Source organism: Spea bombifrons, chromosome 2 (assembly GCF_027358695.1).
Source record: "Spea bombifrons isolate aSpeBom1 chromosome 2, aSpeBom1.2.pri, whole genome shotgun sequence".
In the NCBI taxonomy this organism is placed as follows: Eukaryota; Metazoa; Chordata; class Amphibia; order Anura; family Pelobatidae; genus Spea; species Spea bombifrons.
The window spans coordinates 111890426-111907529 of record NC_071088.1 but is presented as its reverse complement, the minus strand read 5'-3'; the positions used below and the strand labels follow the sequence as shown (position 1 = coordinate 111907529).

Genomic DNA, 17104 nt, shown 5'->3' with positions numbered 1-17104 from the left:
ACATGGATTCGGCTCTATCCATGATGACTTTAAAAAGATGACACACACACATTAAAAGGTACCTCTGTATGATTCGGATTAAATATTAATCTCTAAATGCCATTACAATAGGGTTTACTAAGTGTACTAAACCTCCGCTTTGAGCGCAAAATAATTTTGCAACATACTGCAAATGGCCATAAGCTAACGTGGTTGAACTTGGAACCGTACAAGCGTTACATCTAACGTGAAGACACGCAACCATGTGAAGTCTTTATTTAATTAAAATTTGGTCTGTCTGCGTTCACAGAACGGCTTCATTACAAAAAAAAAAAAAAAAAGAACAGCAATAAAAATATTAATGGAGCGTAGCTTCCACTTTAAAAAATCCATTAAAAGGAAAACAAAAAAAAAAAGACACTAAAGTCCCATCATAGCAGAATACACTGGCGCATCTGTAAACAAAACAAAAGCGGAAATCAGTTAGACATTTTTCACATAGTAATTTACAAAACATTATGGCGACTCCTGCTACCGTCATTTATATGTGCAGAAATCTATAACTGGTACACATTTTGCATTATTGCTCTAAACACAAAGGTGTCCACAAAAAAAGTATATTGAGCAGATGTGCATGTGCTAATCACCTTCACCTCGATTAGATCATGGAAAAGCAACTTGACACAGGCTAAACTTTGTGATTTACAGCATATGTGTTTAGGAGATTAGCAATGATCCAGTAAACTACTACTCAGTAGTCTACCAGTGTCTGACCCACATATCAACAGAATGAAAACCCAAGTGTTATAAATCACAATCAGATGCATAAAGCAGAGCGGACAGTAACATACACTTCAGATTGTTATTTTAAATGCCATGGCCTGCATGCACAGGTAATGTCTAGTCAACATTATTAGGTCAGTAAGGAAAGTATAAGTATGAACAGTTGTCTGTTCAATAGAAGTATCATGTGTTAGGTCGGTGAAAGCAAGTGAGGGCCAGTCACTGAGTAGAGGAAGGGTCATCATTGCGGTCAGCGTCAAGGAGAATCTCATTGATTTTACTTTTTGGGCTGTTCTGATTCTCTGGCTCCGGAACTTTCCAGTCCATCTTACGTCCCTTTTCATACAGCCCTTTTAGAACCTTGCGGAAATTTTCTGGCTCTGTTCCATTCCGGCTCAGCTCCAGGTACTTGCGATATAGCTGCAGAGCAGTCCGTGCATCCTCTATGCTGTCATGTGTCTCCCCTTGGATTTTAAGGTCTAAAAAAAAAAAATAAAAAAAAATAAAAATCCAAATACATTGAACTAAAAACAGTACAAACTCTTAGAAAAAGCTCAAGTAAAAACAGGGGGGGAATAGAAGTAGGCAAACGTAAGAGTAAGAAGATGCGAACAAGAGAAAACATTTCAGTAGACTGAGGAATACAAATTGACACTGAAGCCAAGACATAACAGAAATACGCATAACTTGTTTAAATCAAGATAACAAAGCAAACACGATCCAAGCTCAAAACCTTACCAAGGAAGTACCAGGCCAAATAACGAAGCGAAATCATCCTCTTGCGTGGAATGTGAAACAAATACACTGTGTCGATCACCTGGTCTTTTGGCACCTGACAGGACAGATTGAGAGCAGTTCATCATACAGAACATCTCAAGTTTTTTTGTTTTTATTAACGTAATGAACATGCAATTTGTCATACCATCAGGTTTATCACTCTAAAGTCTTTCTGCAGTCCATGTCCAACAAACTTGACCCCCACATCAATTAGGAACCTTAACTTTAGGTAGGTAGATTTGAGGGTTGTCAAATGCTTGGATGAGATCTTGGCATCTAAGTCACCTGGTTTAATGCCGGAGTACTGTGTGAGGTAATCCACTACCTGCAAAAAACGCAATGCAACACAGCAGTGAGCAAGCCTAATAAAACAGTACTACAACCACACCATGACTATGCTTTAATTTACCGTATTGGCTTGATTATAGGCCGCACCCTAAAGGTTTCATGCTATTTTAAAGAAAAATGTAATAGCCATTTTAAGGTCCCCCCTTAATTCATAATACACCTTACTTATAGATATGCCACTCTGCCCCCCAGAAATGCTTTATGCTCCTTAGAAATGCACCCTGCGCCCCAGAAATGCTTTATGCCCCCTAGAAATGACCCCCCCAGACTCCCTGGTGTCTAGAGGGGCCGGCCGGTGGACGTCTGCGCAATGCACTTCGACAACCTCCGCTGCCGGCACTTCCGCCGGGGCTTCTATGGTGGAGGACCAGAAGGGTGCACTAAACCCTGAATATAGGCCACACCCCCACTTTAAGTGCGGCCTATACTCGGGCAAATACAGTATTTCATATGTTAATTTAATATTCAATGTCCAACTTTCGCTCGTACCTAGGAGTAGCAACTCACCTGTTCCTGTGTGGAGATGTAGTCATCAATAAATGGTACTCCCTCATTTGGTCCTTGGCCCCTAACGCAGGTGATCCGTGCCACAGACATTTGACTGGGTTTTATGGTGGACTTTGTACCATCGCTTCGAAGTTCAGCTTCCTCCTACGGTTAATGAAAGAGACAAAAGTTGGTCTAGGTGGATGGACCCCATGCAGTTCAGGAAACAGGGTCTGAGCTTTACAGATTAAATGAAGCACCTCCAGATAGGCTTTCCAAATTAGCACATTATTAATTTGACTAAAGAAGGTGGTACATAAATGGAACAGCCTACAATCAGAAGTGGTAGAGGCCAATGCAACGAGGGAATGTACACTAGCATGGGATATGGCCTGAGTCCCTACATCAAGAAAAAATGGGCAGACTAAATGGTTCTCATCTGCTGTCAGATTCTATGTTTACTGTCACATGAAATAAAATAAGATTTTCTACTGTTTTCACAATTAAATGAAACGTGTACCTGATTAAGTGTAACAAATTCTGCATCGAGCCCCACCAGCTCCCCTGCCTGCGGCATCTCATTTAGTAATAGTGGAATAAACGTGGCATGACATTTCCGCTGTTTCCTAGCAAGAGAAGCCTCTGCCAGCAACACGCTTGCTTCTATTGGGTTTTTAACTGAAAACGAAACGCACAATTACAGATGGCACAAGATAAATAAAAGACCGAGAGGGACTGTACACTGGCCAGGCCTCATTCTGCTTGTATCACACACATGCCAAAATCCACATCTTACTTGTCAAGTTGTACTTTGAATTCAGATTTCGTTTGGCATAGAATAAAATAGTTGGGACTTTCCAAGACATGTCAAACTGTGCAGCTTCACACTGGAAAAGAGGACAAGCTTAGAGTTAGTAATTTATAAAAACAAACAAAAACTAGAAAAACCTACTGTAAAAAAAAAAAAAAAAAAAAAAAAAACTTACCTTATCCACTGGTTCTATGAGAAAATCATTAAAAAGGTACCACTGCTGGTGTGTAACACCCTAGTAAAGAAAGTCAAGTCTGTTAGTACTGCAGTGTAAGAAACATTTAAGTAAAATGTAAGTATTGGGATAAAATAAGATACAGGCACATTATGAAATAAACCACAGATGGAAACCATCTGCAAACTGCAACACAAAGTTACCTGTATATTGTATTAAAAATCATTATGATCTAGGCTACAATATGGCAGGCATTAGAAAGAAATCTCATAAGTGACATCACTAAATGGTAGCAATATAAAAAGTCTGTATTATATCTTTCTCCAAAGTCTCATTAGAATTTGAGATTATTCTAGTATTTACAAATGAAAGAATGAGAGAAATTCCTAGAGTAAAGAAAACAAATCTAGCAGAACAGGATCACCACTCTCACCTCTTTCCTTTGGTGGTAGGTCTCTCCCACTTTGATGTGCGCCACAAGACTGCCACCGGTGCGTGGATCCAGGATATGAACAACGGTTGCCATAAGGTCATACACATTTGTTGCTTCATCCGTGTCTTCCTCTGACTGGCTTGGCTGCATATTAAAATAAACACGGAATTTCTTTATTTTGGCTGTAAATGGTGAATTTGCTTCTAAAGAGCCAAAAACGCATAGCCTACACCGGGGTTGTTTTGCATTACCCATAGAGCAAGATATAAAATGTGAAACAACAAATAAGCCTGACTCGGCTGTAGACAAGAAACTTTTCTGTTCCAGTCTATATAATAAACCAAATCCATCATGACTTCTTATTTCTAGAAGTACATCTCATGAATGAAACTCACAGCCCGGCATAGTACATGTTGGAACAATGTGTTTTGTGCCACTTGATTCACTACTCACCTCCTCAGCCTCTGTGCAGTTCAGAACCTCAAGCTCTTTGTTTTTTGAAAGTTTCATCTTGAGAGAGTAAGGAATCCAAACATTACGAAGTTCTTCAACTGAAGGGATGAAAGGTGCCGATGCATCAGGACCAGGTTCACCCCTACCCAGTAGAGAAGACAGGCTATGACTTCAGAACCAATGTTTCATTGCACACAAGAGCTACCGCAAGCTCATATGTGTACTCGCTAAATAGGGAGTTTGCAGGCAAGTACAAACATTTATCATCATAAACTTTACAATGCACTATGAAGGTCCAAACCATGGCGTTCACTGTACCTAAAGCGCAAAGCAAGCCCACCATAAGGCATAGCTAGCCTACTAGGAAATTTCAAGTTCTCACTGATTTAACTATTCATAATACAGGATCAGATTGGCACTTTGGCAGCAAAAGCTGGGGTTGCTCTTCACAACGCGTAGTTAAACAGATGAAGTTAAAATGTCAATCTATAGTCCACCTCACATTTTTGTATAAAATGTCTCTAGGAGACCAGAATTTGTCTTTTCTGAGGCTACATCTTGGAACCTTCTGCTTACTCTCAAAAGCAGAACATGTTACTTTTCACATGTGACTTACTGTAAGACTTGCCATCAACTTGAGAACACTGAACATCATGAGCAATTTTACATATAGAATGACATCATAAAATGGGTTATGCAATGGGTACCCACCATTGTCCTATGCTGGGCTCCTTGGGAGGGGGAGGAGGAGGAGGAGGAAACATTAACTCCGCTTTTCTCAAGGCTTTTTTAAAAGCATACTGAAAAGAAAATATATATATAAATTATCAAAATCATTGTTACTTATAATAGGCTGTTGATTCAAAGAGGATCCCAGTGGTGGGGTTGTTTTGCAGATCCATAAATCTACTTTATTAAACACACTTTGAATTCTCTATTTTATTTCAAAGTTTTAAACACCGAGTACTAAAGAACATCTTTTACCAATTTGGTCCACTATTGGTCTTCCATGTTGTTATTTAAAAAGACCAAAATTTAAATTTGAGTAAAAGTGGTCAAGACAATTTTCAAAGTTCTGCTATAGTTATGTGTAGGTTTCCGGCCTATGGGAAGAGCTACATTTTTTCCAGGTATTCATAGATACCTAGTTCAAGGTAAATCATGCATAACATTTTTATCTCCATTACCTCCCCCTATATGTCATAACAAATAACGAAAGTAACAAAATGTTCTCATAAGCCATGACCCTCAACTAATGGAATATAGGAATCCCATGCAGAAGGCTGCACACAAGCACCACAATAATACTACAGGAAATACACATTTACATGAACAACATCTTTTTTTCGCACCTCTATCGCCACCAAAGATTTCCCTTGTAATCAGCCCATGGAGTAGTGGTGCACCAGGCAGCTTGATCACCCAACAGGAGATTTGTCCCTTACTTTGCAGCAGAAGGGCAGCTGTCCCACTCAACCTACCACTCCATGCCAGAACACAGCACAGGGTACAGCTCTTGTAGACTGGAATCATTGTTTCTTCCACTTGATACAAGTTTTACCATAATATGAAGCCATTTAGTGTCTAACACCACCAAAGTGAACTTTGTCAATGTTTCCATGTGATAAGAATCTTAATACGCACTTCAATTCTTGCAACCACCACTTACCTCTGCTTGCACCCTCCAGAATTCTGCCTCCTTTGAGCTGTTCACCTCACAGTTTATAACAAGAACATCAGGAAGACAGCGAATGTTACGGGTCTGAACCTATGAGAGCATAAGATAGCCACATGTCAGCACATCAGATCCCTGACAAACGTCAGCTTATTTGCTTGTGCAACATGAACTAGACAGAAAAAAAATAATTTTGCCTGTCAGAAAGAGCTTTTTTTTTTTAATGAAAGTGGATTTAAGTGAATTTTTATTCTCTTTTTATATGAATCAGTGAAAATGGTTGTGTATGTCACTGACCCCCCCATCTTCCAGTGAAATAAGTGCTTTACAAAAAAAAAAAAAAAAAGCATGCTTTAGTTACCGAGTTAAAAACAGTCTAATTTCAGTCCCTACCCATCTACCTCTAATGAAACCAGGAAGCATCAGTATATAAACATATTGGAGAGCACACGATCGCATGCATGCCAGCAAAACATCAGTGCTTAGACAGCATACACGCGACTGACTGATGCTATTCCCATTCATTTCAGCCGGAGCTCAGATCTCAATAACTAGAATTAAAGTTCTATTAAGCCTGAGCGAGAAGCATACAGCCCATGCTCCCATCTTTCAGTAGAGGCAGCTTTGAAGAGACTTGAACGGTTGAAATATGTTCTCTGGAGTGATGAGTCACGCTTTATTAGCTGATGGATGATTCTGGATTTGGCGGATGCCTGGAGAATGCTGCTTATCGGAATGCAAACTGCTTACTGTAAAGTTTCCAGGAGAAGCATCCACTTCACATTTTAAAAGAGCTCTATTAATAGTCTATGCGGAACAGCACTTCATAGGACGTCTCTTTCAAACCCATTCTGAATGAGCACGTGATAAGGGTATAGCGTTTCTTCATTATTATGCAAACTACTGGAGACTTTCCCAGGGTTTATATGCTTAACAAACCTTTCATCGTTTGCAGTTGCTATTAGTTCTTGTTGAGTATTTAAACTAAATATAGTCTTACATATAATTAACTAAGAAACTACAATGTTGCATTTACGTTCAACAATAGAAGTCAGTCTTATTTTCACTATTTAAATCTATTGATTTTAAAGGGACATGTCTCACGCAGCCTCACCAACAGTACTTACCTTTAGAAGAAGCTGCAGACTTCAGGAGTATCAGGAAAGTGCACTCACTGAAATCAATGAGAGGGCACATGCACACAGGAGGTCTCTTCAGACCCCCCTCTGAAACCATCAAACCAACGCTGGAGCTGACTATTGGCAAGTAAATCACGTAGCAGGAGGTGTGTTCGGTTCAACACATCGCCTGCACTGCGAATAACTGGGAAATCCATATGTATTTGCGACACTAAATGCAGGGAAATGTAGAGGGATCACTCAGCTATTACATGCAATAAAGTGCATATCATTCCTGGAGTTTCCCTTTAAATTTATTATTTATCCCCCCCCCCCCCGTGAGCTCTTTAAAAACCCTAGCTCATCTAATGACTCCTACGATAAGGAAAACAAGCGCCCCCTCCCAAAATATAATCTGTAAATTAAGAATATATGGGACCAATGGTTATTTCCCTAGACACCATAATATTATATTGACCCCTGCTATCCTGAATTTACCGTGGGCTGATACTTTTCACAATTCTCACACCAGGCTTGTGTATTCTGCTCGAGACAAATGCTTCTTCTGAGCACCTCCACAAACTCAGTGTCCTGGGGGGCTTTATCTAAGGGTTAACACACACAAAAAAACTTCTTAGGGGATACAAAAAAACGAAAAAACAGATAAAAGATGACAAACTGACAATTATCTTGGGGTGGTCATTACTGTAATAGGTTTCAAAAGTCAATCTAGAATCTCATCCACTAAACTAAAAAGTGTATTTAAATTCTACACACCGTTATTGTGGAGGTCTGGGTAGTACAAGGTGAAAAGAAGAGTTGTAGAAACACGCACTGTTTCTTTGCCACACCGGCACATGCTGCAGTTTTCTACTTCACATCCGAACAGCTGACCGATTACAGAGCCTCCTGGAGATGCAAACGAGCTGCAGGGACACAGACGCCAGAACATCAGCATCAGTTAAGGAAGTGGGGAGACAATCAACATTCAATGCTAACAAGCCCTTTATAGGATCAGAAAAAGCAGGAATTTCTTTCACATTTTCTTACTTGAGAACGAAATATAAAGAGTGCTTTAGATAAATAAGCATATTCCCAGGCTAGGGTATACGTAACAAGGACTTGAGAAGACAACATTCAAGTGCTGTCTCAATCCATTCAAGTAATACAGTAACGTGTTTACTCATTTGTACTGAGATATAACTGGATTCTACTTACATGTGTTATATATATCCAAAAGAAAGGGAAAGGTGGTTGATAAATGGAAAAGCTCTCCAGCGCAAGTGGTAGAGGCAAATACAGTGAGGGGATTTAAACATGCATAGGATAGGAATAAAAATATCCTGTATCTAAGACAAGACCAAGGACTGATTAAGGATTGAGTCCACATGAGTAAAAATGGGCAGATTAGATGGGAGTTGTAAGTGGCATATCACAGGGAGGGAACGAAATGTTAAACTCCACTTACAGAAATAGACAGGGCACTGCATACCTAGTATTTCCAGCTCCTCTATAAGCTTGCGGTCCTTCAAGTTCCTGTGTCTCTTGATGAAGCTGGGTGAGAAGGAAACGGCACCAGCTCTGAATCAGGCGGCCTATATTCATTTTTCCAGTGGCTTCATCGGAATCAGCCAGAATAAGGCCAAGGGCTGCTGCCTCAGGAATGGTTCGGAATGCACGCAAGAAATTACTGGCCTTGTGAACAAAAGTAGAAAGCGGGTAAATAAATTTAGCATCCTCGTCATACCAGTATTTATTTATTTTTTGAGCAATTTTAAAGGGTAAAGGAGCTCATAGCTTTAATGTAGTAGGGTGACGTGACATCTTACCGACAGATAAACAACAAGAACACAGTGCACACAATTTGTTTATGCTCTAAAGTGAGAGTATTCAAGGCTGTTTTGGTGACGGAAGTACAAAGAGGACCTAATTAGCCGTGGAAGTATGCACATTAGTACAGATCATGTTACTCGTAGGGTATAAAGTGACTGAATGTGTATCTCCTGTTTTTGCACAATAATAATCCCTACAATTTTTTATCAGTCCTTCTAGATTGCCGACGCACGTGCTATGACCTTACCTGGCAGGGGTCACCCCGTGACAAATCCAACATGTGGAACAGGAAGCCCAATTCACAGCTTAGACAGAACTCTTTCTGGCAGAGGTGGTTTTGGACCAGGCGCCGGACCGGTTCCAGCAGATACATCACCTGGAAAGAGAGGCCCAACCAGGATTAAATGATGTAGGATCCGTGCCGCACTACAATATGGCCAGCCAGCAAACATGCACTTGCCAAACTACCTACCTGTATCATGCAATTGCAGTAGGCATTAGGAATGTGAGGCTCTAGCCCTGCAAACAACGTTTTGTTGTAGTGTTTAAAGTCAAAGTCTTCAAGTCCAAGCTTTGAATACTTAATAGTTACCTGCAGAAATAAAACAATTTTAATCATTCAGCAGTTTGGGAAACATTCTTTTAAAACACAATAGGATGTTTTCAATTCACGCAACTCCCCCTGCTGCCCCCACTAAAAAATGAAGGTTTAAAAACCACCTTAAGCCACCTGAAGAATTGCACTTACCTTTCGGTACTTTTTTGGGACCATATAAAGATGAGGTTCCTCCTCTCGCCCGATTGGAGATTCTGGAACTTGGTTAAAGTTGTCATATTCACTATCCAGTTGATATGGTACCTGAAGGTACGGTTAAATAATGCAGGATTTACTCAATCAATGCTTGCCTAGCACTTAATACAGAAATCAAAAAACGATCACCAATGTATTGCTGCTGTTGCATTTAACCAGGTCAGTTGTGAGGTTATGCTATGACCATATTGATTCAAAGATTGGACTGAAGACTGGATTATGAGACACAAGTCTAACATACAGTGTAACTTTCAGAGTAACCAGGAAAAAATCCTTAAAATTGTTTGGCGATTTCACCACAAAGGCCTTAGATGCCTTGCATTTTATGTGAAAGTCGTTACAATATGTGTATACCGCGCACTATAGCCATTTAGTAGTTATGCAATAATATATTAATAGAAGAAAATAGCATCTTACAACATGACGTTAGTTCATCCTTCATTTAAAGTGGGTAGCATTAAAATATGAGAATGATAACATTTTGTAGGATGTATCAATCACTACAACACCTAGCAGCACTCTATAGGGAAATAACACAATGACAGCATAGCCAGAGAGAGATTCTACCAATGCACCTGCTTTACGATACATTTAGGACCATACTGAAAAGGTGTGTCCAGTGTATAAAATAATCTGTGGTCACATTTAATGCAACGACGACTGAAAGATAGTACATTGACAAATTTAGATTATTGAACCTGGATGAAAATAAGTTTGGGTTTCTGTGCTTAGAAAAATAATCAGACTAGAACAAAATCAACGATGCCACTGCAATGCACTCACCTGGTTCCGAAGTTTTGTTCTAGGGTTGGGAGAGTAACCAATAAAGCCAACTTGCTTCATGTTGCGCAAGATCTCAGGGTCTACTGGAGGAGCACGTCTAAATGGGGTGGGGGCAAGGATAAGAAAGCAGGATTGATATTCAGTCCCAGCTGTTTGGAAGTCAGAATGTTATACCAACCAGAAATAGTACATATTGTTATAGTTTATTAGAATTCTCATAAATAATGTATAGCCCTTGCAGAGACAGAGTGTAATTTTCTGGAAGTATACCAGTCTAGGGTACAAGCAGTACAAGACTGCCCAAAATTTTACAGAAAAAAAAAACCAAACATTTACGAATTTACAAGGTACAAAACAAAGAAATTCAAACTGTATGTATAATAATCAACAGTGTTTGGCAAGCTGTATATGTAATAACTTCATTAGCCATCACCTACGCTTAAAATATGACAGCATTCACGAAGCCGCCTCCTAACTGGCTTTATTTATCTATTTATGTCACATCTTTGCAAAAAGCAGACAGAAGGTAGTAGAAATAGAACCCAAGGTAGTAGAAATAAAACTATTTTGATGACAAATTTCTCTTGGAGAGAACTATGAGTAAAAAAAATAATGACAGAGTTGAACCAAGTTAGCCACAGAAAGAAAAAGTGCAAAGGATGGCACCTTTACTTGCTAACTGAAGTATATGTTTCTTTAGGCATAATATCTGAATAACCTAGCTAAGGGAGGATTCTTGGATTAATAGGAGAAAGTTTGCAAGTTTGGAGTTTTTTTTGTTTACCTAGGAGCTGGAGTACAGTTAGCAGCAGGCCAATCTGAGAGAAGGGTCTCGTTGATCAGAGGCATAGGAATAAGCGAGAGTGGTAGAAGATCCTGTGTCCAGTCCAGGTGTGGTAGGTTGTCCACCATGCAGGGTAATGCAAATTCTGAGTCACGAGAGTATGTGTTGAAAGTTGCATCAGGAGTGGCTGACCAAAGGTGAACGCAACCATCAGAGTCTCCAAAAGCAAACACCTGCTTACTAGAGGAGACATCAAATGACATAATAGCTTGGCTTACAGTACTGACATGGAAGATGTCTGCAGGACTGGCAAGACCAGTGGGCTCACAGAACTGGCATTGACCTGTTAAAGAAGGAGAATAGAGTAAATACGGCTCTAAAAAGTTTCTTTATAAAAAAAAAAAAATACTTCATGTTCAATGTATTATAACATCATTAAAGGTTGTACTTAATGTTTCATGTATTGCAGGAATTCTTATTTATAACAAACCACTGTATAAGTTGTGCAATCTCAAACTCGAGAAGAAAGGGAGGGGCGAAATAAATAAATATCATTGCTATAGGTTAAGCAGGAGTGATTAGGATCAAAACACCTTTGCTGACAACACCATAAACACACATGCCAGTGTTAGAAAGGGTTTTATGTTGTGGAACAAGTGTTAGCACTTGGCTTACCCCGTTGCGAGATGATCGCTAGTCGAGAAGTGTAAGTTGGAACAAAGCGCAGAAAAAGAGGGTCCACGTGGACTTGAAGAGGAGTGATAGCCCGCATCATGCGTAGATCATATACTTTCAGGAAACGGTCACAAGTCAGTACATTCATGCGACTTGAGAAACCACAGGTTACCACAAGGTTTCCATGAACATCAAAATCAGACAAGCTTCCAGAATATGCATCAAACTCATGTTCCACGTTGAACGTGCGAAGATCCCGTAGGGATAACTAGACGGCAAGTGTAAATAACAGAATATTAGTGCACTAGAAACACACTTACCTTTAAATATTGAGAAAATGGAAGAACTAGCCAGGACAACATTATGACATGAGGTAGAGGGGAAAAAGGATAATATAACAAATTAAAATCAAACCATCAGGTGTTAAAATCCTCCCATGGCGATGTTTTGGTTGATATAACGGAATCTAATACAAACTAGTCCCTTAACTGGTAAAAGATGAGCATGCACACACAAACACATATTCCAGATTGCAGAAGTGCACAAGAACATACTAAGGATTTACTTAAATTGTGTGAAATCAAGCTGAAAAGTCACATCTTGCAACGTTACCGGGACACACAAAAGTTAACAGTCAATACCTTTCCTGACGAGTGGCCACAGAAAAAGAAGCGATTGGACTGCCTCATGACTGTAATTCCAGGAACCTCTGTTGTATACTAGAATATACCAACAAGAATCATGAGCTCTAGACTTGAAAGTAGTAAAGTAAAACAACTAAAGCCTAAGTTATGATACATTATAGTGTTTGTTACAATATGTCACAGCACATTTGTGATTTTTTTCTACATTGTATGAGAGTGGATAATATACTCAGGGAGCGAACTTTTTATCTATCTAGGTGAGATGTAAAAAGGATAGTTTGTGGTTTTCAAACTGATGATTTAAGTTTTCAGGCAGAACATGAAACAAAATTATTTTCATACATGAAGGTGACGAAAAGCAGCGCTAAGTCTAGTGTTCCCCTCTACACACTTAAAATAAAAAATAACTCACAGAAACAAATTTAAGTTGGAATGAAAAATTAACAGGTATACTATAGAGATTGTTATAAAGGGATCTAAGACAGGGAATGTTACTGTAACGCCCTACATTTATATCAAAACAGTAATTCCCATCACACTTCGGGAAATCTTCATAAACCGCCCCCCCTCGCTTTTTAATTTTTTTTTTACCCTTTGAGTCTCCTGCACCGTGTTCAGGTCCATCTGTATCACATGGCTTTGCATGCCTCCCATAAGCAGGGTGCTGTTGTCTGTGAGCAGGAGGCTGTGGTTGTCCACACTTTCATCCATCCTAGAAAGGAGTGTTAAAAAAAACCCACAGCAGTTATGCATCTAAAAGGGAAAGTTCTAGTCCATAAAAATACAGGCTACTAAGCAAACATGCGCAATCACAGGTAAATTCAATTTGACTCACAGAAATTTGAATTGTTTCTGCAATTAAAACTGGAATAAAAAAAAAAAGTTACCAACTCACAGGTAGTCAAAAATAATAAGCCCCCCACGAGTCATATACTTCAGATTGTTTTTGGTGAGGAACATAATCCCAGACTCTAAACTTTGAATCTGGCGGATGTCGTTAGAGGCATGCACTTGGAAGGAGGAGTATCTTTCAAGAGCAGGACTGAAGAACGAGGTAGCATGGCCCTGTGGAGAAAGTAAACAAAAAGGCCATTCTAATAAGAGTAATTCTATTATGTTATGTGACTCTATACACAGGACATATATATTAGAATATTAGAAGGGGGGGATGAGAAAACAACCTGTATGTGGCAGCACTTGGCAGGTTTATAATATTTAAATCTGTATAAATCATTTCATTCTTAAAATGTTTAGTTATTAGAGTAACTGAAATCAATGAGAGAGCTTTTTGCACACAAGAGGTCTCACTTCAACCCCCACACAGTTTGCTGAGCCAGTGTTGGAGCTGACTGGAGGGATGTACAGTACGGTGGAGGGATGATGCTATAGATATTTATTGTTTTCTGTTTTTGCAAAACACTTTAAGGCAATAAGACTACACTGAGGGAGTTGGGGAACATGATACTACATACATGCAAACCCAACTATTAATGTATTTAGAATGTTAGTCCCACAAGGAAGAGCCAAATCCCAAATCTAACATCAGCATCATATTTATTAATTTTAAACTCCTGTTAAGGGATAAGGTGTTTTTAACGCATATAATCAATTTAAAATTAAATATTTAACTCACTCCATGGTTGCCGACCCATAGCATTTCTTCATGGACATCAAAATGCGCAGAAGAGATAGGAACTCCAACTTCAGACACAGCACTATGAAGTTCAGAGTATATTCCATCCATGAGACCCACATTGTCTTGCACAGAGAGTCCATCCAGTCCCACCCCATCATGATCAAGCTCCACAGGCTGCAAGAGGTTGGGGTTTAAATGTGGATCAAGGACTGGGTCCAAGGGTGCATGAAGTGCAGGTGCATACTCTGCCAGGGCAGGGTCCAAGCTATCGAAATTCATGATGACATGCATAGGTAGCGATGGAGAGGCTAAAAACAAAGTCAAACATATAGTTAAACACTTGAGAGCTGAGGTGCTGGTCTGTAATAAAGGCAATAGGCATTTCAAGCAACACCTTTCAGGTTACTAAACTGAAACCTACTGATCCATCAGCCTCATGTTAAAAAAGAACTGCTTGCCCCTGCCCCTTCCAAACTGGTGCACGTTACCGCGTCTAACACGCCAGTGTGCCATTGTGACGTTCAGATGCCAGTAATCACTCAGTGGAGAGAAACGCATTGGGAATGTACTATAAATGACTGTGTTTGCACACGTGCAGTAGTGACAGTGTTGTCTGATTTGGTATAACGCAACTTCAAACATTGGATCGATATTGAAAGGAACAACACGTCAGTTTTCCATAGCTCCATCTCCCTCTTCTCCGCAATGCTTTTAATCTGGGCACTACTTTTCCTATAAATATCAATATTAGAAATTGCCAGTGTACCACGGCTCATCCCTTGAAAATGATTTCATCTCCTTACCCCAACTTACCTAAATCATTTTAAACTACATAGATGATTTTTTAAACTGCAATTGTCCCTTTTTCAGTGACAGATGCTGTTCATTTGGCTTCCACTGTCTAAGCTCCACACATACACATATATATATACACATACATATATATATATATTCCAAAGCAAGTAGTATCATATGTAATGTCAATTATTCACTGTAAACTACTTCAATGACCATCTCAATCTATCTCAGGATGTAATTAATGGGAGTTGCAGTCCATTAATGTCATCTTAAGCGTTCCAGGCAATCTATCCTGGATCTTTTCATTGAAAACAGGAACTTACCTACGAAACAGGTATTTATCTTAATTGGACACTATCTGATCCAAATGCAACGAAATGAGCAGAAAGAAAATAGATAAAGCCTTCCCATAAAAAAATATATATATATATTTTTAAAAAAACAAGAGTGGTACTGCTACAGCTCTCTATACACCGAATTCAAAGACACTAATTATTTGCGCACTACGTTTTACTTTTATAAAAACCATATGCGTTCCTCCAACACTTCTGTCATTTTAAATGCCTTCGAATTCTAATTTAAAATGAAATAAGCCCCGTGAATACCTGTTACGAAACCATCTTGAATATATAGATAACTGGGTTACAACCTAACCCAATAATCGCAAAACATAATGACAAACAGCAGTTTGTACCAATGAAAAGACCGTAATATCCGGCTTCACCAATCAGAAGTGTGATTGGACGGGACGAGCGTAGGAAAGCTTGTTGACGGAAACACCATGCGCTGGGGTAAGGTGAGAGTACAGTACGGGAAGGCCGCAGGGCCAAACTTCATGTGTTAATGCGGGAACGCGAGAGCATCGTTAATTGACAGCGATTTGGAATAAATCGTTTGCACTGGACAGAGGTTCGAATTCTTTCTCCTGAAAGGCGTCTCAGACCTACATTATTGAAATATTAGGGAACGCCTGGACTTATCTACTTCAATGCTTCGTTTTTTGGGCAGCACAAATGTTGTCGTAGGCATGCCTCTCAGATGGCCTTTTTTTTATATATATATATAGATAGAAAGATGTACATTGGTGATACTATGCTATTTTTCCAAAAACAACTAAAGCGCTGCTAAAGGCCACTGCCACCATACCCACGGTTTCAGCATAAGTTAAAAGTTGTCTTATAGCAATCAACTGAACCATCATGAGGTGAAATGAGCTTGGAAAGCGATCAGCGATTGCTTTCTTTGCTCAGCCGGTGTCGCGAGCGATACTATCAGCAACATCCAATAATGGTGACAGCTAGGCGTGTAATTGCTCAGGAAGGTGATCACCATTTGCATAGTCAAAGACAGTAATTATAAATGTATTAAAATATTGTGACCGTGTACAGCTCGGGGAGATATTCTGTGTGTATTTTGTGCACAAGTGATGTGCAAATCGCGTATGGGTCCTTGGCGTGGAGCATTTGGAGAGCAGGCTCGGCGAAAGCTCCAACTCCAGTACTTTAGCAGACTGGGTGCCTAAGCTGGGTTTGCAGTTTTCAAGCCTGGACTTAGATGAAGCCTACATCAGCCACAGGCGCTGGCCATTAAAACCCCATAGAGCCTGACAATTAGAGAGACTGCTACGTGGAGAGGAAGTTCCTGAGCCAAGTCTGTCTCACAATGCTTATGGGTCATTATTAAAATGTCCACTCCTACTGGAGCACAAGCCCCATCTAGAGTACCCCCATTTACACCCGGTCTATGGCTAGGCAATGATCCTTTATTTTAGCTACTAGGAAGGACCCTTATTTTGACAGGCTATATAAAATCCACCCCCTGATTACCCAACATGTTTGCAAAGCTTTATGCACCTGTAATAAATACCTGTGCGGATGAATCCCTGATGAAGTATAATGGAAGGTTGGGGTTCAAACGTTTTTTTCCTCCCAAGCGCTGCAGGTATGGAGTGAAGGTGTATAAGCTCCACAAGAGCGAGACTAAGTATGCTCAAGTCTTCTGGATATATAAAGAAAAGGATAGCCACCTTGACCCTTTATGTTGCCCAGAACATCTGCGAACCTGTCCCAAAATCATTTGGGACCTAATATTCCCTCTTATAG

At 39.7% G+C, this 17104-nt stretch overlaps 1 protein-coding gene across 1 annotated transcript; it reads right to left on the bottom strand.

Moving 5' to 3' along the window:
• Nucleotides 1-222: 222 nt before the first annotated feature.
• On the bottom strand, nucleotides 223-15672 carry PAN2 (poly(A) specific ribonuclease subunit PAN2). Its single transcript, XM_053455639.1, has 26 exons — nucleotides 15608-15672; nucleotides 14202-14512; nucleotides 13464-13633; nucleotides 13160-13280; nucleotides 12566-12643; nucleotides 11925-12192; nucleotides 11250-11592; nucleotides 10466-10562; nucleotides 9620-9730; nucleotides 9344-9463; nucleotides 9119-9247; nucleotides 8531-8733; nucleotides 7816-7964; nucleotides 7537-7643; nucleotides 5915-6013; nucleotides 4957-5045; nucleotides 4246-4387; nucleotides 3793-3936; nucleotides 3360-3419; nucleotides 3170-3260; nucleotides 2894-3051; nucleotides 2395-2538; nucleotides 1685-1864; nucleotides 1501-1594; nucleotides 1044-1241; nucleotides 223-434 (listed from the first exon to the last, which is right to left on the bottom strand). The coding sequence occupies exons 2-26, from the start codon at nucleotides 14493-14495 to the stop codon at nucleotides 400-402; spliced, it is 3624 nt and encodes a 1207-aa protein (XP_053311614.1). The 5' UTR covers nucleotides 14496-14512; nucleotides 15608-15672; the 3' UTR covers nucleotides 223-399.
• Between the last annotated feature and the right edge of the window lie 1432 nt (nucleotides 15673-17104).

What these genes read in the sequence shown, in the direction of transcription:
- PAN2 (XM_053455639.1), bottom strand. Translation starts at nt 14,495, where the DNA reads ATGCATGTCATCATGAATTTCGATAGCTTGGACCCTGCCCTGGCAGAG. An exon ending in AGAGGAGCTGGAAATACTAG is followed by an intron (nt 7,965 to 8,530) that starts GTATGCAGTGCC and finishes GTGTCCCTGCAG; the next exon opens with CTCGTTTGCATCTCCAGGAG. An exon ending in TCTGGAGGGTGCAAGCAGAG is followed by an intron (nt 5,046 to 5,914) that starts GTAAGTGGTGGT and finishes TTTTCTTTTCAG; the next exon opens with TATGCTTTTAAAAAAGCCTT.